Source organism: Physeter macrocephalus, chromosome 4 (genome assembly GCF_002837175.3).
Source record: "Physeter macrocephalus isolate SW-GA chromosome 4, ASM283717v5, whole genome shotgun sequence".
Taxonomy (NCBI): Eukaryota; Metazoa; Chordata; class Mammalia; order Artiodactyla; family Physeteridae; genus Physeter; species Physeter macrocephalus.
In genome coordinates, this window is record NC_041217.1 from 41,560,226 (window position 1) to 41,584,191 (window position 23,966).

At 49.6% G+C, this 23,966-nt stretch overlaps 1 protein-coding gene across 10 annotated transcripts in view; it reads right to left on the reverse strand.

Moving 5' to 3' along the window:
- PPFIA4 (PTPRF interacting protein alpha 4) overlaps positions 1 to 23,966 on the reverse strand; it is a 37,014-nt gene that overhangs the window by 5,594 nt on the left and 7,454 nt on the right. For 4 of the 10 annotated variants that reach the window (XM_055084153.1, XM_055084150.1, XM_024133825.2 and 1 more), the window contains 18 exons: positions 23,780 to 23,911; positions 23,347 to 23,409; positions 22,565 to 22,656; positions 20,581 to 20,689; positions 18,815 to 19,023; positions 17,063 to 17,303; positions 16,569 to 16,604; positions 16,225 to 16,358; positions 15,755 to 15,921; positions 13,808 to 13,901; positions 13,233 to 13,314; positions 12,500 to 12,700; positions 11,735 to 11,797; positions 11,109 to 11,135; positions 9,198 to 9,373; positions 5,392 to 5,489; positions 4,465 to 4,640; positions 1,902 to 1,970 (listed from right to left, as the gene is read on the reverse strand). In XM_055084153.1, coding sequence (XP_054940128.1) covers positions 1,902 to 1,970; positions 4,465 to 4,640; positions 5,392 to 5,489; positions 9,198 to 9,373; positions 11,109 to 11,135; positions 11,735 to 11,797; positions 12,500 to 12,700; positions 13,233 to 13,314; positions 13,808 to 13,901; positions 15,755 to 15,921; positions 16,225 to 16,358; positions 16,569 to 16,604; positions 17,063 to 17,303; positions 18,815 to 19,023; positions 20,581 to 20,689; positions 22,565 to 22,656; positions 23,347 to 23,409; positions 23,780 to 23,911 — 2,169 coding nt within the window. The remainder of the gene's footprint in view (positions 1 to 1,901; positions 1,971 to 4,464; positions 4,641 to 5,391; positions 5,490 to 9,197; positions 9,374 to 11,108; positions 11,136 to 11,734; positions 11,798 to 12,499; positions 12,701 to 13,232; positions 13,315 to 13,807; positions 13,902 to 15,754; positions 15,922 to 16,224; positions 16,359 to 16,568; positions 16,605 to 17,062; positions 17,304 to 18,814; positions 19,024 to 20,580; positions 20,690 to 22,564; positions 22,657 to 23,346; positions 23,410 to 23,779; positions 23,912 to 23,966) is intronic. The other 6 variants (XM_055084156.1, XM_055084151.1, XM_024133826.2 and 3 more) reach the window with 5 other exon arrangements.

The window sequence follows — 23,966 nt, forward strand, 5'->3', positions numbered from 1 at the left end:
CAGCTCAAGGTTGCTGATGATGTGCTGGATGGCTGGACAGGAGGCAGTCTCTTGGATCTCCAACCTCCCACCTATCACTCCCCCCACCCCCAAATCTCACCTTATTCCTAGAACCTGGCCTTCTACTTAAGCTTCCTTTTAAAGAATCAGTTCTCTCCAGCCCCACACCTAGCTGCATCCCAGAAAGCCCACTACATTGCCAAGATGATGTCACCTACTCAGTAACCACCCCAATGCCTGAAGCCTGATAGGACAGCTATCTCCACTTTCAGGAGGCAGCAGGAGGTAGGAAAAAGAACACAGGAATCAGATACACTTTTGCTCCAGTCTGGCTTTGCCACATGTCAGTCTGTGACTGCAGGTAAGTTACCTCTTTGAGCTTCAATTCCTCATCTGTAAGATGGCATAATAACCTGTCTCACATGATGATTGTTAGCATAAAATAAGATGTCTGTCATCACTGCACCACCATGCCTTTCCCAATGCCTGTCCCAGAGTAGGCATTCAAAGAATATTTTTGTAAGGATTGAAGGAGTAAAGAGTTTTCTAAATTAGAAAGCACCATTCAAAGATATATGGGAAAGCTGTATCAAAGAAAGCTTAGAACCTAGTGTGTGGGGAATAAGTAGGAGGGTCCACCTTGCAGGGGCATTCGGAAGATTCAGATCTCAGAGTGGGGACATCTGGTGGGGTCTGGCAGTTTCTCTCCTTGAGTGGAATACACAAACACACACACACACACACACACACATTTGTAATATGTATGTAATATATGTGTGTGTGTGTAAATAACATACTCCAAATTTCAAGGCACCTCTGTGAAGAAAACACCCCTCCACAAATTCTGTATGTTTCTGAGTGTGTCCTATCTACCGAGGTGCAGTAGTCATTCCACAAAGGTGGGTTTTAGCCCTGTTAAACCCAACTAAGAAGAGACTAATTGATAAGTAGATAGCACTAATGGTGTCCCACAAGGAGGCCCAGAAGTCTAAACAGAGGCATTGGTAGAGGTAGGGGTGCTGCAGAGAAAATGGGGATCAGAAACAGTTCTGATTGAAGATGGAGAAGCTAAAAATAAACAGTCTGGGCTCTTTTTTAACTTGTTTGGAACCAAGGTAGCTAAGGCAGACCTGACAGCGAAGGCAGGCAAGGTTAATGGTAGGAAATCGAGTAGGGGGGAGGGAGGGGAGAGGAGGCAGGGGCTGGGGAGAGGGCTGTGCCCTCAGGAAACACGTATGTTTTAGGAGGCATCTCTAACAGGAGCATTATGGCTAGAACTTCAGAGTCTTCCAAGACATAGTCCAACCTAAACTCAAGGAGAAGGCCTGATGAAACTCAGTTGGAAGGGACTGTTTCTTCAGTGACCTGGGGCGTAAGAGTAAAACTTAGAAAGGAAGCTGGGATGATAGAAGCCTGAGCTATGTGTTTAGCTGTGTCAAACTGCACTGAGGAACATGTGAGCAAACCTGTCATTTAATGACCTCAGAATAATGTCTACCTCCAAACAACCACACTATTGGATGGGTGGGAAACTTAGCAGGCTGGAGGTATGCTGTGCTCACAGCACTGAAGAGAGGGGCTCTAAGAGATAAAGAAAAAGGTATGATCCCAAAGAGATGACCTTTGGGGGAAACATCTGATCCTGTGTGGTTAGGAGGTTTGGGGCACAGAGTTGAAAGAGGCTAGAGGTACCCAGAAGGAGTTTCATAGAGACTTCTCCAGGCCTATTGCTAGGCCTGTCCCTGCCTCCCCAACCCCCTGATATCATGCCCATCCTCTATGGCTCTCCTCCCTTAGGCCACCCCACCAATCATTAGCCCAAGGAAAGCAGAACTCATGAACTCCAACAAACCAACAGTGACCAGATCCTCAAGGTCCCCAGTTCACAGCCAGGTACTCACATCATCCAGCTTCCGGTCTGTGCCCAAGGCCAACAGGTTGTTGAACTCTCTCTCCATCACCTGGCGTGCCTGGAGTCCACAGGGTGAAAAAGGGAGAGAAGGGAGGGGCTATGGTTAATGACCTCTAATGCCATCTTTCACCTATTTCCTAGGGGGGGTCCAAGGGCAGAGATGGGGTTTTCAGTGCATTTAACCCATTAGCCCTTGATGCTGCTCCTTTGAGCTAACCTCGGTGTCCTATGAGAAGTCAAAATGTTAACCTTACTATTTTTTTCATATGGAGCAAATTAGAAAACTATAATTTTTTAAAAAGTAGGATCATAGAACACGTGGATGGACAGACTTCACCTACTGGGGAAAAAACCCCCACAGTTTGTCTCTAAAAGGGAATATCATGCCATACTATCTTTCTGGAGGGGTAAATAAGCATGTAGACCATGGATAATGAAGATTTAACTTATTTGGATTATATAAATGTATTTTATAAAGTTCCACATCAAAAATTAAACTTAGGAAAACTGCTCAGTCATGGATATTGGTGGCCCGTGGGCTGAGTGGGGCATTAAAGGCCTTCTCTATAGGCCTCCCAGCAGTTTCTTGCTAGGAGATTTGAGAAATACCAGAAACAAGAAAATTTTCAAAATTACCACCAGATATTCTGAACCATTTTAAATGAAGGATTCCATATTGGGTCAGATCCTACTTCCCCTAATAGCTAAGCTAAATGAATGGGTCAGAAAAATAAGAACGGTTAGAGAGCAACAGAGAGTGGCCCTGCTACTGTTTACAGATGTACTGCTGGCCACAAAAACTGGATGTATTTAGAGATAGGAAATGAGAGAAAAACAAGCCCATTTCTGGGTAGATATTATTAACCATAGAATTCTGTGGGGACAGTCTTTGTTGGTATTGGGAACATAATATTTTTTTAAGTGATCAGAAAGGAGAAGCATAGTTAATTTTCAAGTATCCAGATGACACCGTTCCTCTGGGTAGTGAAAGGTGACTATGACATTTACAAACTTCAGAAACATTTCACAAAGTTGTATGAGTGGGCAAGAAAGCAGCTGATGGGGTTGGAGATGGGCAAGCATAGAAAAATTGCATTGGGGCTTCCCTGGTGGCACAGTGGTTGAGAATCCGCCTGCCAACGCAGGGGACATGGGTTCAATCCCTGGTCCGGGAAGATCCCACATGCCATGGAGCAATTAAGCCCATGTGTCACAACTACTGAGCCTGCACTCTAGAGCCCACGAGCCACAACTACTGAGCCCACGTGCCACGCAGCCATAAACAAACAAACAAACAAACAAATAAATAAATAAAATTTGAAATGACTCCTTGATTAAAAAAAGAAAAATTGCAGCTTGGGGGAAATCTCAGCTCTTCCTAGAGAACGAGGGGAATCTGTGCTATCCATTCTGACTGGTTGGGATGGGTCATTGCAAAGAGACTGTGGGACGCCCTGGCCCTGTGTTCTGCCATCACCCCTAAAAGGCCAACACTCCACCCAAAATTACAAGACAACTCATCCCTATCCTCACACAAACAAAAACTCCTCTGTTCCCAGAATAGCTTGTGCAGCTCTGGTGGCTGAATTTCAGGAGATCTGACAGCTGCAAACAGTCCAGACAAGGGCAGCTAAAATGATCAGGGCATGGAGACAAGTCTATATGAGGAAAGGCTAAAAGAATTAAGACCACTCTGTCTGGAGAGACAAAGGCTTGGACCCAGAGGCAACACAATCAGAGTTTATGAAATCACAGAAGGTGAGAACTAGTCAAATACAAATATCCATACTAAATTGTAGAAAATTAGGATGAGGCAATTCTCTTCCCCAGGGGAGCCCACTGTGGGTACATTTAGGACAAATAAAATTAGGTAGTACTTTACACAACAGGTAGTAATTCTAGAGTCCATTACCCACAGGAAGTTAAAAAAGCCAAACATATAAATAGGTTCAAGAGAATTTATATATATTCTTAGATGACAACGCCGTAATAATTATCAAATGTAATGGAAGGAGATGTCTAATCTTTTGAGCTGTTGACAGGGAGACAAAGCCCTGGCATGGAGAAGCTCTGGGCTGTGTTATTTGGTATATTTAGCTTTCTAAAACCTAGGGACCCAGGAACAGATCCCTGGGGGGGGAAACAAAGGGGATATGGGTTCTCTGGTCCTTGTGGGCCCCAGGGCTCGTTTTCTTCTATGAATAGTCAGGTCAGAGAAGCAAGCAGAGGAAAAGTCTCAGCTGTAAAGATGGGGCTGGGAGGAGATGGGGGTGCCCTCTGCAGTGTGGGGATTAACACAGTATTCCAGGCCTGTACTGAACGTGCTCTGTATGTGAAGGGCACTTGTTTCCTAGGGGGCTTGGTTATGCTCAGGGACCACTTGGAGGTTTGAGGACATTTGTGATCCCCTCTAGAACAGGCCTCCAAAAAGCCCTTCCACCAGTCCATAAACTTGCGCATATCAGAGGGAGAGAGAGCGAGAGTGGAGGAAAGGGAGAGACCAAGATTGAGACTGATGCCCAAGATGAGACTGATTGAGACTTACAGCCTACCTGGGTATGCTGCGTGGGTATCTGGAGGACCAGGGCCAATGCGTTGTGGTCGAAGTTCTCGTCCAGGGCCAGCAGAGCACCATGTACACCACTCTCATGCAGGTTTCCTGCATAGTCCCGGAGCCCAATAGACTGGACCCAATGAACCACCTGGTCGTTGGTCCAGACCAGCACATCTGGAGGGCAGGGGAAGAAAAGGAGCAGAAAGAGACAGGTTTGGCCAAGGGCCCTCCAGGGACAGAAATAGAGGTCCCTAGACCCAGAGCCCCAGTCCACCCTGTTCTCTTGGCTCCTACCCACCCCTACCCCCCTCAACTTTCCACATCTTCTTTCTATCCTCCCTGGCACCTGGGCTCTTGGAGAACCAGCCCCATACCACTCCATTCTTGCCAGCCTGCAAGACTCAGGGTCAGGCTAATAGGCTTTCTCCCCAGAGCCCCTGTACCAGTCATCCACTGCCCCCAGGCGGGAATGGCCCTCTTCTTATTCTTTCTACCTTCAAGGTCTCTTCTAAGACTTGTCTTTGTTTCCTGTCCAGCCCCACCCAGATCACCAAGTTCCACAAGCACTTTCTCACACCAGTCTATAGCACTATCCCAAGGGGATCATTGCATTTGTCTAGTTGGTGGCCATTGTCTAATGTGTTGGGGAGGGGGATGTTACCGCTGATTGGGCAGGGGCTATTTTTCCTCCACCAAATGGCAGCATCCTTTGGGCATGGACTGTGTCTCCCTCATCAGACTGGGAGCTCCCTGCTCCCTAAGGGCTGTGTCTTCCCTCTTAGATTTGGAGCTTCCCTGTGGCACAGAATGCCTCTTCTCCCTGCACTCAGCCCAAGGCAGGGATCAGTGAGGCAGGTCCCTGCTCCCCCAAGGCCGCTCCCACCACATCTTTCAGAGGAGGCTCCACTGAGCCTGACAAGCTTACCCTTGATCTCATGCTGGCTTTCCTCCCGCCTCTTCTCTAGCTCCTTCCGGTCATAATTCAGCCTCTTCAGACACATGATGCCATACTGAAGACTGGTTCTGCAGGCACACAGCCCCCCCTGAGCCAGAGCCTCAGTGGGGCCACGTTTCTACCACATCTGCCCCATATCCAGCACCAATCACAGCCCATCAAGACCTATATCCTCCAGCACAAGGAGCATCCCAGCCCAGTCCTTCTCCTCCTTCCCCCAGGGCTTAGATATAATCCATCATCACAAGGGCACTTCCCTGGCTCTGCCTACCCCAAGTCCTCCCTCTCAGCCAGGGTGTGGGCCTGACTGACAAAGGAAAGTTCTTTGAATGATAGCAACGGGTCCCTCCCTCTCCAGGCACTGGAATGACAAAGAACCCTACAGATATTCTTTTGCGTCCCCATTTCACTCAGAGTCCTTACAGTGGCCTACAATGTGATACATGATCTGCCCCTATACTGATAGCCCTGCTGTTCCTCAAACATGGCAGGAACGCTTGGCCTATGTGCCTTGGGGCCTTTGCAGTGGCTGCTCCTTCTGCCTGGAACACACCCCCTCCCTGCCCCCTAGTCGGCTACATGGCTTACCCCCTTGTCTCCTTTAAGTTTTTGCTCAAATGTTATATTTTAAATTCAGTAGTTACGTTGTCCACCTGATTTAAAGCTGCAACATCACCAGCACCACCAATCCCCCTTACTCTAGTCTCATTTTTTTTTCTACCACCTTTCATCTATTAACATTCTATATATTTATAATTCCTTGTCTGTCTCTCCCAGTTACAATGGAAGCTGCACGAGGGCAAGGAGGTTTGTTTTGTTCACTGATGTATCTCAAACGCCTAGGATGGTGCCTGACACATTCCACAAATGTAAACACCATAAATGCTAAATGAATGATGTGAAATAATTCACATAAAGTACTAAAAGTACTTTAAACTGTACCAGGTGCATAGTAAGCACTTAATAAATAATTACTAAGCCAGGCCATGAACCAAAGAATCCGTAGGTTAGAAGGGACCCCACACACTATCAGTCCAAGCTCCCCACCTAATGCAGGAGTCACCTCTGTAACATCCTTTTGAGTATTATGAACACCTGTGCCTAGACACCTCTGGTGACAGGGAACTCACTACCTCTTGATGCAGCTCATTCCATCTTGGGCAGCTTTCCCTGTAGTGTTCTTCTTTAAACTTGAATACTACTCTGTCATTCAGCCCCTCTGGGTTTTGTCATCTACAAAGTGGGGGAATAGAATAGAAGGTCTCTCCCAATTCCAAATACTTTTGACTCTATCATTGAGGCCATTGCTTTGTGAGATTAAATTATGCTTCATTGCTCCCTACTTCTCTCCCCTCAGTTCTACCCAGGTAGCCCATCTGCCGAGAACAAACCCTTATAGCTCAGAGACACCACTTCTAAGGAATCTGGCTCAAGGCCACTGGTTTAAGCCTTGGTCCCCTGGAGGGGGCAGATGCACACATACCTCCTAACTGGAAATGCCTCTAATTTCAATTTCACTTACTATAATTTTCAGTTCAGTTCCTATGACTTTCAAAGCTGTTGCACAGCTTAGCAAAAATATAAAGGCCTTAAAGTCAGATCAACCTGGATCTGAATTCCAGCTGTGCCACTTCCCAGTTGAGTGGCACTCAGCATCTGTGAGATGGGGGTCAAAACTCTCCTGAAGAGTTACTGTGAGCATTAAAGGTGATCCTGTATGAAAGGGCTTAGACCAGCCCCTGAACATCAGAGGCATTCAGTAATGGTACCACTTTTGGGAGGACATTACTAATTATTGTGTGTGCTTTTTCTCCTATCAAAATAGGAGATTCTCGGGCTTCCCTGCTGGCGCAGTGGTTGAGAGTCCGCCTGCCGATGCAGGGGATACGGGTTCGTGCCCCGGTCTGGGAAGATCCCACATGTCGCGGAGCGGCTGGGCCTGTAAGCCATGGCTGCTGGGCCTGCGCATCCGGAGCCTGTGCTCCGCAATGGGAGAGGCCACAGCAGTGAGAGACCCGCGTACAGAAAGAAAAAAAAAAAAAAAAAATAGGAGATTCTCATGGAAACCTGCTCCATAGAACACTATGGTCTAAGGAAAAAAGCTCTGAGTTGAGTGTCGAGAAAGAAGGATGCTGGCCCCATTCTGTAACCACTTGGCTGAATGACCTGGTGACACTCAATCTCTATTGGACTTGTTTTCCCCATCTGTGAAAGGAGAGTTTTTAAATAACTTTCTCATCGTTAAAAAAGTATGATTTAAAAGAATTTTTAAAGATATAAGAACATGCTTATGAAATATTAAGTGGAAAAAAAGCAGTTATATACCTAATTGAGGTAAGGAATATGGAAATGTTTTACAAAATGTGAAGTACCCAAGATTTAGAGCTAAATCTGGAACCGTGTGTATAGGCTGAGAGTCTCTCATGGGCAAAGGGTCGGGGGAGGACTTCCGTAATGCTGTATAGGGTTGGGCTGCCTGATCCTCTAGCAGCCGAGGCACATCTCAGCTTGGTGGGGAATGGCCCTTCTCTCCCCAGCCCTATCAATCACTGAGGAGGGAACAGGTGCAGCTAGGCCTGGCAGCCTCCCAGATTGACAGAAACAAAAGATTCCCTTTCAGCCCCGGTGGTGAGGGAGGGGTGGTGCTCAGGGCAGACACAGCTGGGGGTTCCAGCATAGGTGGCTCTGCAATGTGGTGGCAAGAGAACTGGATTTCAGTCCGGAGACTTGCATTTTGCTAGCATCCCTGAGTGACCTCGGGCCGCTGCTCCTTCCCATGCCTCAGTTTCCTCACCCATAAAATATGGAGGCTAACTAGATCCCTTCCAAATATAACTTTCTGTTGTTTATGAGTTGGAGAGACCAAGGGACACCCGAAGAGCCCTAAAAGAACCTTGAAAAGCCACACACTCCCAGCTCCACCCTTTGTCACATTAACTACTCAAGATAAAAGACCTGGCTCAAATAGCAGCCTGTGTGATTTGAAGTTGGATGTTAAAAAGGACTTCCTAAAAACTCTCAACTTCTGGAACCATTACTGAAAACCTATGTCTTAGGAGGGCTGCCTCCCTAGCTCCAGCTGGTTGTTTCCATGCTGGGATGTGCCCATGGAGCTTTCTCTTTTTCAAGAGAAGCCAGACATCCAGAATTTTCTTTAACATTTCCTAGTGTTTAAATATTGGCAGCTAAGGTCATACCTTTAAAAATACAATGTAGGCCAAACAAATTACATGTGTGAGCCAAATTCTGGCCTCAGGCTACCAGTTTGTGACCTCCACTGCAGATACTTTTGCACAGAAGACCTTTTCAACAAAGAGGAGGAGAACACTGGATGACTTCCTGTACAAAAGGATGTGTGTTTAAAACTGAGAGGCTCAGATCTGGGATGTTGGCAGGGCAAGCATCCAGAAAGAACTTTCCTCTCATCTTGTAAGGAATTAGACACCTAAAATAGATGCTGGGTTCAGTGTGAGTCTTCTCAGGGTAAATGTAGAGAATTCAGCAAGCTCAATGACAAGAAATAAAATTCATATCTAGGGGGAAAATTTTCCAAGTGAAGCTAAAGAGAAATGACTGTGTCTCAAGAGTTGGAGGTGAGAGGACCTAAACCCTCAAACTACAGGGGAGACAAAGATTTGGCTTTCCCCAAAGGGAGACCTGTTACCACCCAGAACAGGCAAAGAAAGAGATGGAAGCACCTCTATTCCTGGAGACAGACCCCCAGAGTTGGGGGAGACCTGTGTAGGGAGGTGGCCCCGGGTTCCAGGCTGGCTCACCGGTGGAAGCTGTCCACCATCTTCAGGTGGACCCGCAGGTCCTTCTTGGTGAGGTGATCCAGCATGCGAGCGTCCACAAGGCACTCCATGAAGTAGCTGCGGTACTGGGGGAGCCCCAGGCTGGGCAGCCACTGGTTCCCAATCCACTCGTGGTTCATGTCCCCATAGGCCAGGGTCTGGAGAACAAGATGGAGGAGGCTGGGGGCAAAGGCAGTGCCGGCAGGTTGCAGCTAGCAGTTCGATAACATTTCAGCTTACTTTCACTGAGGCGCTGGTAGAGGCGGGAGATGGGGATCTTAAATGGAGCTTTTTAAGATCCTGAAATGATATATTCCCACTCATTATCAATTATCTACACTAATGAACAGAAGCAACCACCTAGGCAGCAAGTCATAGGAAATCCTTCCCATCGACTCTGAAATGCATTTGTGGGGCTGTAAGGCAGACTTGCCTTCCTGATTTTCAGTCAGCCTCAAGCCTGCTGAGCCCAGGGGATAGGCTGCATTACAGAGGGCCTGCAGAGTAACAAAGAAAGCCAGTCTCACTTCGGGAAACTGGCCTTACACGGTCCACAGGGAGTTACATTTGGCTAAAGATATAAAAAAATGAAGTAAGGTGAACTGCGCCTGCCAGCGCTCTTCTCTAAGGCTTGGTTGTCTCTCCAGAGATTCTCTAGGTCCTTCGTGTGCCGCCTCCCCACCCCACCACACACCGAGCGCCCCACCTCCCACCCAGTCTGGTTCTGAGAGGCCTGCTCCACTTAGTCGTTGCCTCCTGCCTTGAGGGCAGGGACCTCCCTAACCATCTATCCTTAGAACGAATTTTAATGGTAACCCTCCATCACTCTCTTTCCTTACCCAACTTGATCTTTTTAGAATTGAAAATTTTATTTTGTTATCTTTTAAAATAAAACGATTGATACATATAAAACATATGTAGCGTATGTTCATTACTAAGCATAAAAACGAAGTTAACAACATCCTTGGACACCATCCATGTTATCCACACTGTTGCACCCATCCTTATGTTCTTCTTCCCCATCTTATGCCCTACTGCCCCTCTAGAGGTAATCACCATGCTGAGTTTTCTGTCCGTGATGCCCCTGCTTGAAAAAATGTTCTTATAGTCACCACGGTATATTTCTCTAAAAAATATGATTAAATTTGCTTGTTTTTGAGTTTTAATAGAAAATCTTTTGGGACTTACACTTTTCACTTTACACTATATGTCTGAGTCATCCATTCCCTTTGCTAAATAGTGTTTTACTGTGAGAATATACTAAAACTGATCTGTCCAGTCTCCTCTTGATGGGGTTGCCCAACAAATATAAACAGTGCTACATGCTTCATTTTTATTCATGGCACTTAACATCTATCTGATATATTGTCCATTTATTTGTTTGTTCACTGTCTGTTTCTCCCCTAGAATATAAGCCCCGTGAGGGCTAAGTTTGCTCCCTTCTGTATCCAGAGGGCATAGAAAGGCCTAACACCTACCTAGTAGCTGCTCAATAAATCCTTGCTCACCAAGTGAATGAATGAAAGCCCTTTGCTCAGCTCACCAGGGGTACCCCTGAGAGGGACAGGAAGAGGAAGAGGATTCATACTAATCTAAGTCTCATTACTCCTGGGAAGAGGGTCGAACTGAGGGGAAGAGGCAGGCATGCTGGAGGCACAGCCCTCCAAGGCTCCTCACCTGCCATGGTGAAAAACCAGAAGTAGCTAAAGGGGAATGAGGAAGGATGGAGGCGGGTGGCTTCAGCAGAGGAGAGAAACTGTGCCCAGGACTCTTTGTGTGAAGAGGGACCTAAAAGACTGGGGCTCAGAGAGTCCTGCAGGGGAGCGAACCTGCTGGGAGAACGCTACCCCAAACTGCTGGGAGTTGGTTCTGGACAAGGGGAGGGGGTCTTACCTGAGCCCAGCTGCCCTCCTCACTGTCCTAGAATGAGTGCAGCATGTCAGGGGGAAACAGGCAAAGTCAAGAAACCTGGCAGCCTCCACCCAAGGTCCCATCAGGAAGGAGGAGCAGAGACCCCAGTAGCTGGATGGGTGACTAGGGAAAGCTTGTTGGGAAGGTTAAGAGAGCACAGAAGGCTGGTGCACGTGCCTGTGTTTGCAGTGAGAGGGGATCAAATGTGTGTGTGGCAGAAACCCAGTCAAGCAAGGTGCCAGGTCCTCCCCAACCCTCCCTGTTCCTCCACCAAGGATCAAGCGCAAGGGTAAAGACTCTGTGGCTTCATGCCGATAGCAGGGCAAAAGGCTCCCAAGCCCTTCTCTTCTTCACTGGAGTATACCAGTAGCCCAGGGTGAACTTGTGACCCCCTGGAATAGACCCCGCCCCCCCACACACAAACTGTTTCCATCCTCACTTCTTTCCCACGCACCCACCACCCTGAGAACAGAACTCCATCACACGTCAGGGATACCAATCTCGTATTAGATCAGCTACAAGCCCCTCTGACTTCCCACAACCCTTCCCTCATCCTCATGCAAGTCATCAGCCCTAACCCCAGGCCCAGGGCCCAGGGCCAGACTCACTGTTTTAGTGGATGTTGCGAGAGTTTCCATCTCTTCATGGGTGACCCAGACATTCCCAGAAGACTGTAGGCAGAGAGGAAACCTAGCTGGTCCTGCGTGTGAGCTCCTAGGCTCCCCATCAGGCTGGGAGCCCTAAGGACAAGACATAGCTCCCTTCCCCTGAGTCCTCCCACAGGCCCAGCCCAGAATCCTGCACATTGTCTAGCTCTGAGCAACTCTCTTTTATTACCGTATCTGCACTGCTTAGCACAGTGCCTGGCACATAGAAGTACCCAACCGATGTTTCCTGAACGAATATGAATAAATGGTGTGAATCTGGAATAAGGGCTGACCCCAATCACAGAGATGGACTACAGTGAAAGATTTTACCCTGGGGGTCCATGGAGAGGTTTACATTCTTGTGGAGAGGTTGGAGGACCAGAACTTACAAATGCCCTACTCCTTCGGCTACCCCAATCTGGCAGAAACACAGAACCCAGAAGTCCTGTCTTTGGAAACTCTGCCCAAAGATCTAAAATTACCGGCAGAGTAGGTATGGGGAGATGGAGCTCATGAGTGGTACGTGGGAGGCAGAGAACTAGGCCTGCTGGGATTCTGCTAGCAACAGTGTTACCTCCTCTTGGAGACCGGGTGGAACCCTTTGTGTGGATGGGAAGTAAGGGGCAGGACTCAGATGCTGCCATCTTCCCAAAGACCAATATGAAACTTTGTAAACACTATTTTGGGGCTTCTGAAAATGTCCTGGGTGAGGGAGAGGCCACTCACAGTCCTGGAGGTGGGCGGGGCAGAGGGGCTGGTCAGCGACACCATCTCCTGGATAGCCAGCCGGAGCTTGAGCCGGTGCAGGGCATTGCTGATGCCAATTTCCCGCTGGATCTCTGTGTCCGAGAGGGCTGACATGATGGCACCACTCTTGACGTTGGCCCGGCAGGCTGCCACATACCAAGCAGGCATCCCCACCCAGAGCTGCAGATATGGGGCACAGAGGGTAAATTCAGCCCATTTCCTAAGATCTGGGCTCCACTGCAAAAGTTTGGCAATACTGAGAGGCAAGGGCCAGGCTTCATCCATGGTCTCAGAACAGCAAATGAAGAGCAGAGGAATTTAGAAATGTGGAGATGACCATCATCAAATGCCTCTTTTTCCCATTTTACAGATGAAAAATCTGAGGCCTGGGAAGGTGAAGGGATTTTACCAACATTGCATGGGTGATTAGCTCCTGGGGGCACCTACAGGAAGAATGAAACCACCTGTGAAAGTCTTAATGGCTCAGTGAAGATTAATTCCCCTTATCCAGACTTAGCTACTCTAGAGGCATGAGTATATAGCATCGATTCTGGCTAAGTGCTTGGTATGGCACTGTGCCCTTGGCACGGGAGAAACATGCTGGGAAAATTCTAGGAATACCACCCCTTTGCCCAAGGAGTCCTTGCCCCAATCCACACATCCTTCCCACCAGACCCCTGAGTAGACTTAGACTCCCTTTGCCCAGGTTTACCTCTAGCCAGGAAACCACAGTAGGGCCGTCCCACTGGGCAAAGGGCATTCCTTTTCTGCGGGCATCTTCAAGCAGCTGGTGTCTTGCAGGAAGAGGAACAACAGACTCACTAGTCCTTCCTTCTTTCTCAACCATGCTTACTCCCAGGGACCATGGGCTGTGCCAAGAGTTGGACTCCCACCACCCCTTCTCCCCACCTTTGGACTGCCACCCCTGCTCTATTCCTGAAGCACTGTGACACCAAGACATGAAGCAGCAACACCTCTCCATTCCCAGAGGTGAGGGCTCTCGCTTTGTTTGCACATGGCCTGAAACACAGACATTCTACTCTGCTCTGCCAGAGATCCCCAGGTACTGGGTCACTCTCCCACAGCACCCTTGTCTCCTTCTCAGTCAGGTCATCCTAAGAACAACCTCCCAAACCCTGCTGTGCCCACTTAGACTAGGCCAACTCAGTCCAGAAAGGGCCTTGCCAGGCTCTGGCTGCCTGAGCTCAGTCCCATGGCAGTCCACGGAAAAGACAGTGGGTGAGGGGTTGGACCCCACCCTGGCAGAGCCTGGCCGGTGGCTCTTACTTCTTCTTCAGCCGCCGGTCCTTTTCTGCCTGGGTCCCCAGCTTGGTAGGTACCATGGACTCCTGCAGACCGAGCTCAGAGTCTGTTAGCAGAACTAGAAGGGAAGAGATGGCATATCAGCTAGGCCCTCTCTGCTTCTCCTCCCTTGGCCTGGGCCAGGACTGGGGAGCAGACCAGCAGGAGGCTCCTCAGCATGTGACAACCCGAGGGTCTGATGGGACAAGCCATTATTCCTGGAGCCTCCACATGACATCCCTACAACCAGGCAGTCCCACAGTGGCATCGAGTGGGTCACCCCAAGCCCAGAGAGCCTTCCCCTGGGAGCCTCAGCCCTGGAGGTGTTTTTCAGCCAGATGGATGGAAGTTGTTCCACCCTAACGGCAGCAGAATCCTAGACAGAACTTGTCCCTCCTCCAAATCAAGGGGAAAAGGAAACCCAGAGAGCCAGAGTGGGCTTCGAGGCTCAGACAGAATTATCCTGACCTGGGTTGAGGGTGGGGAAGGAGGCACGTTCAGAGATGTGTGTCTGGGCCTCTTTCTCAGGGCCACTCACTTGCACAAATCGCAAAAGGGAACATGCATAGCTCTGTCCTCTTCTGTTAAGGATCTCCTGAACTGATGCTAGAGTTCATGGCAGGGGCAGCATTTTACAATTCATTTAAGCCCTGGTCACTTCTCACAAGCGCACAGAGGACAGAGGGTGTTGGTAATCCGGAAGCCAATCTGGGATGCTGTCTTAGGTTTAGGTGCCAGTGTGGTGTGAGGAACATAGGAAATCATAAGGCTTCAACACGAGATGCCTCTTTCACTGACCAGACCTTCTCAGCCCTGCCCCCTCCCATCTGTGGTGGCTCCACAGTATATTTTGCAAGGCCCTTATGAGCTGGCCCCAGCCTAGGGTCTAAACTCACCTCTTCTGCTCCCCCCACCCACTTCCCTCCCCACTCTGAACAGACTCAACTGCTTACAAGACTCTCACACCCATGAATCTTTGCCTTTCTCAGACACCCCCTACCCCCCGCCTCTTCCCCCCCCGCCCCGCCCCACACACACCTCTTCTTGGCTTGGCTAATTCCCACTTAGCCTTCAAGCTTCTGCCCAGGTGTTGCCCAGCAGAGAAGGCTGCTTCTGTGGCTCCCACCACTCCATGGCTGACCTCTGAGTTCCAGAAGCACCCAGAGCATATTGCTATCTTAATATTGTTTTAGAATCATCTCTTTATTTTTTCCTTTTCATTAGAAACTGAGCTCCTTGAAGGAATGCACTATTGCTCCGATACCTAATACTAAGCCTTGTTTACAGTAGTTACTCAATACATGTCTACTGAACAAATAACTGAATAGATGAGGGAAAGAGAAGGAGGAAGGGAGGGAAAGGAAGAAAGGAAAGAAGGAATAGGGGAAGGGAGAGGAAGACAGCTAACATTTATTGTGTACCTACCATACACCAAGCACACACCGGAACTTTATATCATCATAGAGGTGTTAATAATGCTACCCTTGCCCAAGCACTTACTTGACTATAATGTCTACAAAGTCATGATTAGGCATTGTGATATTTTGAGTCCTGGAGGCAAGATGTACTAGGAATTAAGAACTGACTCTCTTAGAGAAAGAACTAAGACATTTCTCCTGAAGGTCCTGAGCACAGGACCTCAGAAAACCTCCAGATTGGAAGAAACCTCAGAGGTCCAACCTCACACTGAATACAGGAACCCCTTCTACAGCATACCAAATAAACAGCCTGATACTGATGCCTGACTCTTCTCGTGGCAGGAGCTACCACCTCATGAGGTAGCTCTTCCCGCTGTGAAATAACTCTAACAGAAAACTTCTTCCCTGGAGCTTCTGCCCACTGGTCCCTGGGAGGCAGGCAGAGAAGACTGGATCCAAGGATACCCTCCTGCTTCTGCCCTCTACTTGCACCCATTTACTAGGAGACAGAGACCATGGCCCGTGGCTCCGTCCTGGCTCAGCTGGATCAGCCTGCCTTTCTCCTTCTTCCCAAACAGGCGGCCGATGGATGATCTGATGCCCTTGCGCTTGGCGCCCTTGTGCAAGGAGTCCTGGCTGCTGTTGCTGCTGCTGGGATTGCTGCCTGGATCCTCCAGAGCACTACAGGATGACAGCCAGGAGGGGGTGGAATGATAAGAAACATACTTAAATTACAGCATGAGAGATGGAAGTTAGACTTCAGGAAGAACTTACAGTAAGTGTCAGAGTTGGGAGGGTTAAGGGGGTATGATCAGAGCACATGACCAAAGGAGACATGGGACTGTCCTTCCCTGATGGTGTTTCAAAGACAAGTGAGATGTTCAGACACCTGGGACAAGTGAGATGCAGCCTGTTCAGAGGCAGAGAGAGGGACGAGATAAACTTGGGAATGGAGAGGCTCGATATGGGGTCTGCTCCATTTACCTCTTGCCTTCTTCCTGGCTCAGGGCTGGGTGGCCAAGCTTCTCTAGCTGCAGCGTCCTGGGTGAGGAAGGAGGAGAAGTCTCACATTTTATGGTGGCTTTATCCTCTCGGTTCTCTTCCCGAGACACTGGTGACTGAACAGACAGTGAAGCCGTCAGGGGATAGAGGGAGAGATCTGGGGCCTGCCTACCCAGCCCAGACAGGCAGAGGAGCATGGAGAAAAGCAGAGGGGAGGCCCTAGGGGCCTCTCAGAGTTCAGACTCAGACTCAAGGGCCCAGTGGGGAGAAGCCAAAAGGGAGGGAGAATTAACCTATTAGTACCTGGGTCATCAGGCAGCACTCACCAGCAGCTTCCTCCTATGCTTTCTTAAGTCACTGGGCTGGAAGAGAGAGTGAAGGGTGAGCTTGGACTCACCCTTTGGATGCTTGAAAGTCTACCCCAAGGGGAGCCCAGCAGTCTTAGGATAAGAAGATAGGATTCAGTGCCTCACACAGGCTTGAAGAGAATATCACAGCAAAACAGAACAACAACAACAACCAAAAAAAACCTGCCTTGAAAAAATAAATCAGGGCTACCTCTGGAAGAGAGAAAGAGGTACGGACATTGGGTAAGTTTCTTAAGCATTACCCAAGGGAGAGGGTAAGGAAGATACTACATAGCCCTTTCCAGACCCGGAAGGACATGCTGGTGACCTGGTATGCCGGGGTCTGCACACATCATGAGAGGAAGATGCTGGGGCCCAAATGAGAGAGAGTGAGCCCTGCTGCGCCTTGTCAACTCCCCTCGGCCAAGCCCAGTGATGACAAGGTTGTTCATCAACTGCCCCACGACTCTCACCAAGGTCATGACACCCATTCGGTCCAGGTCCTGGGTAGCACTGCGGGAAGTAAGTTTAGATGTGGAGCAGCCTCTGAATGGAGGGGATGCGCTGGCCAGGGACAGGGCAGTCAGAGAGGTGGGGATGGAACCACGTCTGCGCAGCTGGGTCAGGTTTAGGGCCTCCATGCTGCCACTAGTCACTCGTGTCTCAATCTCCTCAGCACGGAGCTCTGTGGACTCCTTCTCCTCCTGGATCATCCTGGGAGGCGGGCAAAACCGGATCTCATGGTTAGCCCCAGAGAGGACCAGCAGGAGGCAGATGTGGGCACTGCCTGCGGTCACCACCCAGGGACCCCAGGTAGAAGGCAAGGGCCAGGTGTGCCCCATTGTTTTCGGCATTGCAGGGACATACAAGGCCTTGTGGGCAGAGTTGGTTCTAGTCCACTGCAGCTTAGACAATTTTCTCTCTTTCTGGTTAACCGGCCTAAGGTGACAAAACTCCCTAATTTAACAAAAGCAGTTGCTGGGAAAGGGGGCAATTTAGTCAGTGGAATATAAACCTTCCTGGAAGTCAGAATTCTTGACCTACCACTATCTATAGGGCCTCAGTTTCCCAATATACCCAATGTCAGGAATGGTCTAGGTCAATATTTCTCAAACACAGGACCTTTAATTGATACTGATCCCTGATGGAGCTTTCCCTGTTCCATGGAAAAATTAGAATAATAGTGATAATGTTATGTGTATGAAGGGGGCAATCAGAGAGGAATGTGTGTATGCACACTCACACACACGTACACACTCTCTCTCTCACACACACACATACAACTAATGTAAAGATGCCAACTGTCCTTTAGGAGCAGGACCTATCTTTATTCTCAGAGCATGTCTTTCCAACTTAAGGGATGTTAAAATATCCTTTCTTTTGTAGAATGGTTGTGATAGGAAATGGTAATTATCTTTAATGTTTCATTTTGCAGAATGAAAGTTGTCAGTCCTATGTTAGTACCCTTCTCTTTCTGTGTGTGTGTGTGTGTGTGTGTGTGTGTGTGTGTGTGTGTGTGTCTCTAGTGTTTTCTACTTAGCTGGTCTGTGAAATCCAAAAGTGTGGGAACCATTGAACCAGATGATCCCTACAGCCCTGTGAAGCTCTGATGTTCTCTGGTTTGGATTTTCCCTTGCTGTTTGTCACGAACATTAATAAACTCTCTACAAAGGCAGGGTAAAGTGCAGGTCTTCATAACATTCCCTGCCGGTGGTTTCTGTTGGATGCCTCATTAGGGACCGGAGGCATGACACAGTGCACTGAGTTTAGACCCGAGTTTGAATCCTGGCTGTGCCACTTATTGCATCGCTTTGGGCAAATCACTTAATCTCTCTGGTTTGTTTCCTTGTCTATAAAATGGAGATAATGCTGTCTCCTCCAGTGACTGTGATTAGACTGACAAAAGCTCTCACCCTGAGTTGGCCTCAGTATGTGGGAACTACACTCTTAGTGATTATGTTTAGCTTCAGGAGCTTCGGGAACAGTCTCCACAGACGTGGGAGAGAAAATGAAGCCTAAGAAGTCAATCTGAGATCCTACCCCTCTCTGTCCAGCACTGGGCCAGAACCTTGCCTGATGCTCCACACAGGGTCCCTAAACTGTGGCACTCTAAGGTGCAGCTGTAAGAGACAAGCAAACACATGTAGAATCTCTCCTGCAGTGACCAAACACAAAGAGCCTCTGTCTTTCAAGGAACCTCCCCGGCCCTCCACCCCTGCCCTAACCTGATCTCCTCGTTGATAGCATCCAGCTGCTCCTGCAGCATCATGGCCAGGGTCTGGGCATCTGAGTGGCTGCTGGGGGAGACAACGTCCATGGAGCCCACCAGACCCCCTGGCTCATCCTCATCCTCATCAGAGATCTCAGGGTCACTGTCAAAGGCAGGGGTGGCTGTGGGGACCAGCACCCCAGGCAGTGGAGATGGCTCCCAGTCCTTAGCAGAGAAGGAGGGTAGAGGAGTAGTAATAAGACACACCAGATGACTAAGGAGCAGGACCCTCCCAACCTATACCAGCAGCACTGGCATCTCCTAGGAGCTGTTAGATATGCTAAATCTCTGTCCCCATCCCAGAACTACTAATTCAGAATCTGCATTTTAACAAAATCCCTGGGTAACTTACTTGTATGTTAAAGTCTAAGAAATACTACTCAAACTCAAGGAGCCAGATAGCAGAATGGTTAGGAACAGATTCCAGAGACTGCCTTGCTTTGAATCCTGGCTCCACCAAATACAAGCTATGAGAGAGTTGTTTCACCTCTCTGTGCCTCAGTTTCTTCATCTGTAAAGTGGGAATAGTAATAGTACCTACTTCATAGGTAGCTCTGAGGATTAAATTAGGAAATGCATGTAAGGCACTTAGCACAGGGTCTGGCACCAAGTAAGCATTATGTAAAGGCTATCTGTTTCTACTCACACAAAAGGTGACTAGATATAGGGAACGAGAAAAAGCCAAGCAGGCCTGACTGTCTTGTGTCTCAGAGTTTCAGCACATTACAGGACCCTCTGATCAACCCTCAGAGGAGGTAGCTTCTCAGAAATCATTCTACAAACCCCTTCGGTAGACAAAGGCCCAGAAACAGAAAGAGCACAGAACTGGGCTGGGAGTGTGAGAAGAGCAGCGGGAGAAAAGGAAAGAGGCCATTTCTAACCCCATCTTGTATGACCCAAACCCCCAAGATCCCCTTAGGGCTCTTTTCCCACTCCTGCAGCCTTTAGACTGAGGTCCTGGGCAGCTGCTGTGTTCTTATAAACAGAGGAAAGGGAGAGAGGGGAGAGAGAAAAAGAGATGACTTCAGACTTCAACTCCCCCCTCACACTAGGGGTTTCCTAATGGCAGAGATGAATCTTCCGCCATCAGACTAGGAGTTCCCTCCTTCTCCACCTATATCTTCTAGTGCCCTAGAGCATGTAGAGGATCTGGGCTCGAGACAGAGCATGGTTAACAATTACGGGGCTAGGAAGGAATCAGACTTCCCCAAAAGATTGAAGTCAGTCCTTTTCTGCCCCTAATCTTTCCTGTTCCCTCTAAATCTCCCTAGGCAGACTCCACATGAACTACCTGCTTCTCAGAAAACTTCAGGTGCCGTCCCAAGGCCAGTTAGCCTGTCATCCTCTCTCATCTACCCATAAACCACAGCTTTTGTTCCAGAAAGCTTGCCAATTCCATCTTGCCCCTGCATCCCCCACCCCAACCACTAGAAATACATGCCTGCACACCCAGGTACACATGCACAGGCTTCAGTGGGGCCTCAGGGACTAGCTGACCACCCACCAGCCTCTACCTCTTGCCCACCAGGAGGTTGAGGCGAGACACAGCTGTTGCAGTGATGGCCCCAACCCCAAGCCTGCAGCTGTCGTTGACACGGGGGAGGGTAGGGGGAGGATTTGCATCACACCAGCCGTCTGTGAAACTGGAGCAAGGCACGTGGCTGAACTGACCCCAAACTCCCCAGGGTAGACCCATCCACACTCACCCCTCCACTCCCTCACCTTGGCAGACTCTTCCCGCAGTGCTGAGTAGCAACGATGCAGACCTTGAGGTGCGTGGGCGGTTGCGCTCAGGGAGAACCGCACATCTGCTGCACTGCCTATGTGAGCCCTTGAGTGGCGGATGGGGGAGAAAAGACGAGCCCTGAGGACTGACAGCCCCAGCTTCCACCCACTGGGCCCAAAGAGTTAAGGGATCTTCAGCTTGGACAAGAGAAGTCTTAGCAGGACATGAGCTTTTGTTAATGACTTAAGGGCTGCCACGTAAGCAAGAGATTAAGTTTATTCTCTGGTGCTCCAGGGATCAGTATGATCCAGGGGAGAAAGTTCTAGGGAGGCGGCTTTTCACTTAACACAAGAGGCACCTTCAAATAGCACGAGTTGGCTTATGATGCAACTGGTAGCTTTAAAAAAGCTGAACTCCCCTCAGAGAGGTATTCAGGTGGAGACTCTCTGGCCATCTGACAAGAATGTGTGGGAGGAATCATGGCACCAAGAGAAGTTGGAAGGGACGATCTCTAAAAGTCCTTTGAACTCTAAGCATCTTTGTTTCTTGGTCTTCTCCCTAGCAACTACTTCTGGTCTTCCTCTGGACTAAGTCCCTGGCCAAAATTCAAGCCAGGCATACTCCCTCTCCCCAGAAAGCTTCAGGAGGCCCTGACACTGTATCAGAGACCTGGGCTAGAGAAAGCATTTTGACTGCCCCAAGGGTCTATCCCAACCCTGCAATTTTAGGATCACAGTAAAGATCCTCTGGAATATCTGGAGCCTCCCCTACTGACATTTCTTCCCTATGCCTTCCCAGTTTAGAACTTGAGGGAGCCAGGAGCAAAGGGACAGGGTGAGCCTACAACAGATTACACAAGGTGTCTGGAGGGATGGGGGAGTTTCTACTTATCCCCCCCTTTTCCCTGCAACTCAGTCCCAATTCCATGATGGGGCCAGTGCTTCTACAGTCAAAGCCAAGAATTCCCAACCATTAAGGAAAGCAAGCAGTGCCAAATAGCTTGGTGTACTCTGGGCTACGCCTTTTTAATTGGCGTAGGGGGTTGGTCTCTTCCGAGCAACCTATAGGAAGGGAGAAGTAGGAGGAATTCCAACTACCATTTTCTGTCTCTATTCCCTGCTTCTCTCCACACTCCTATACAATAATTCCTAACAAACTTGAAATTGATACCCAAGTCTCTAACAACCCAGAAACCCACAGGCTTCTCTTCTTTAAGTTCAACATCTCTTTCCCTAATCTAAGCCCTACCCCTCTGCACATATACATGTACACTTTTCCTTTAACCTCTCTTCAAAGAAGCTGATCCCTATTTCCCTGATATAACAAGAGCATGACCATAGGGAACCTTATGTGTTCTGATCTAAGAGACTCCAGTTTGGACAGAAAATATCCAGGAGCCATGAACCTTGAGTGGAATCATCTACTTCAGTCTCCTCGATCGTCAGCCTGCCTCTCTGGGCAAAGAACTGAGGGCAGGCTTGAGGTCTGAGTTCACTGTCAAATGCTTCACAAAATATGAAGAAAAATCCAGAAGTTCCCTAAAACATGGGCCTCATTTAAGCATTAGGTTCAGAGCCCTAAATAAGGTGTCTCAAAGTAACTAGAGTGAACCAGATACTCCCTGTGAGCAGGCCCTGTGGGACATGGGTGAGCATGTAACTCAGCAGACCCCTCTCAAGGGCGTGCCCTCTGTCAAGGAAGCAGGAATCATGCCCTGTGTCTCATGGCAGTGGGGAAGGATCATCCTGTGCTTTACTTGCCTCTCAGCATCCCTCAGAGGACAGGTGCTCCCTTCTAAACTGCCCAAGTGAGCTGGATGACTCTACAAAGTTCTCTAAGCCTCAGTGTCCCACCCTGAATATGAGGAGGACCCTGAGGTCCTGGGCGGTATTTTGGTGGGAGGAAGTCTTCTCCCCCAGGGTGCATCTAGGTCTGTCCAGGACTCCATCACAGCACACTCAGCCTCCTGAGCTCCAGTACCTGGAGTGGATGCCATCCACAAATGGCCCTCCTCGACCCTTCAGCTGGTCCACCTCTTGGCGCAGCTTCTCAATCTCTTCAGACAGGCGGCCCTGTGCCAGGCAGAGCCATGGTGGGGGTAGGGGCGAGGGAGGGGGAGAGAGAGGAGAGAAGGACAAAGAGAACAGCAGAGTTGGGGAGAAGCAGAAGAATGCACTGCCAAGTCCAAAGCCAGGGACCCAAGGCCAAGCCCACAGATGACACCAAAAGAGAAGAGGTCCAACTGGAAAGTGAGTAGGAGGGTTGGCAGGGGCAGGGCCAGAAGAGAGGTCTGTCTGGAAGGACTCTACCAGAACAGGCCTGCTGAGCCCTCACTAACAAGCAAATGCATGACAAATAAGCCTGGGCAGCAGAGGGGCTCTCAGGGAACTCCCAGACCTCACAGACACTGCTAGCATAGGGATAGTGGCTAATCCGCCCCAAATCACCAGAAAGCAAGAGCTTCACCAGGTTTGAGGCCCCACCAAATCGTTCTGTCGAGTCCTTCACTGCGTCCTGCCTCTCTGCTACCCACTCTCTGCCCTATGCTTATTGCTAAGTTTCTTCTTTACAGGTGGGTGGCGGTGACGCATCTACTATGATAGGCTTTAGGGAGGATTAGTGAAATAATGTGTGCACATGGACTAACAAACTGGCTAGCACAGTGCTGGGTTTCAGGGCAGCTGCTTGAAACACAGGCGTGTTCTTTCCTCACAGCAAGCTCAGCCCTCCCAGGCTGGCAGGGCTGGCCAGCAGCTGGGTACCTTGTGATGGTGCTGCTCTTCAATCTGCCGCTGGGAGCTCTCCAGCTCTTGGATCAGTGTGTTCTGGGGGAGAACAGCTGTGAGCCAAGAAGCCCCCTTCCCCTCCACCCCGGCTCCTCTACTCCGGCTCAGGCCTTCCCCTTCCAGCAAGATCTGCCTTCCGGTCAGCTCTCCCAGCCCTACCTCTCCTTGCCAGACCGCACCCCACCTCCCCCACCAGCCCAGGCTCCTCTTCAGCCTAACTCCACTGCACACGCCTCCCGCAGTCCCCGCCTCGCCCAGCCCCCCACCCCCGCCCGCTCCTGACTAAGCTCTCACATGCCAACCATTTCTGGTCGCCCGGCTCCACCCACACCTTTACCCACCCCGCCCCTTTCCGCCAGCGCCGTCCTTCCGGGCAGCCCCGCCCATCCAGACCCGCCACCCACAGCACCTTCTCCTCCAGGGCCGCCATGCGCTCCTTGAGGTGGAGCTGCAGGCGCTCATTCGACTCGCTAAGCAGTCGGTCCACGGTGTCTGACAGTCGCTTGTTGTGGTCCTCGTTCATCTTCTCCCGCTGGCGCACCTGCATAACCAGACCACCTTGCACCAAGCCACCCCAGGGCCATCTCACTGCAATC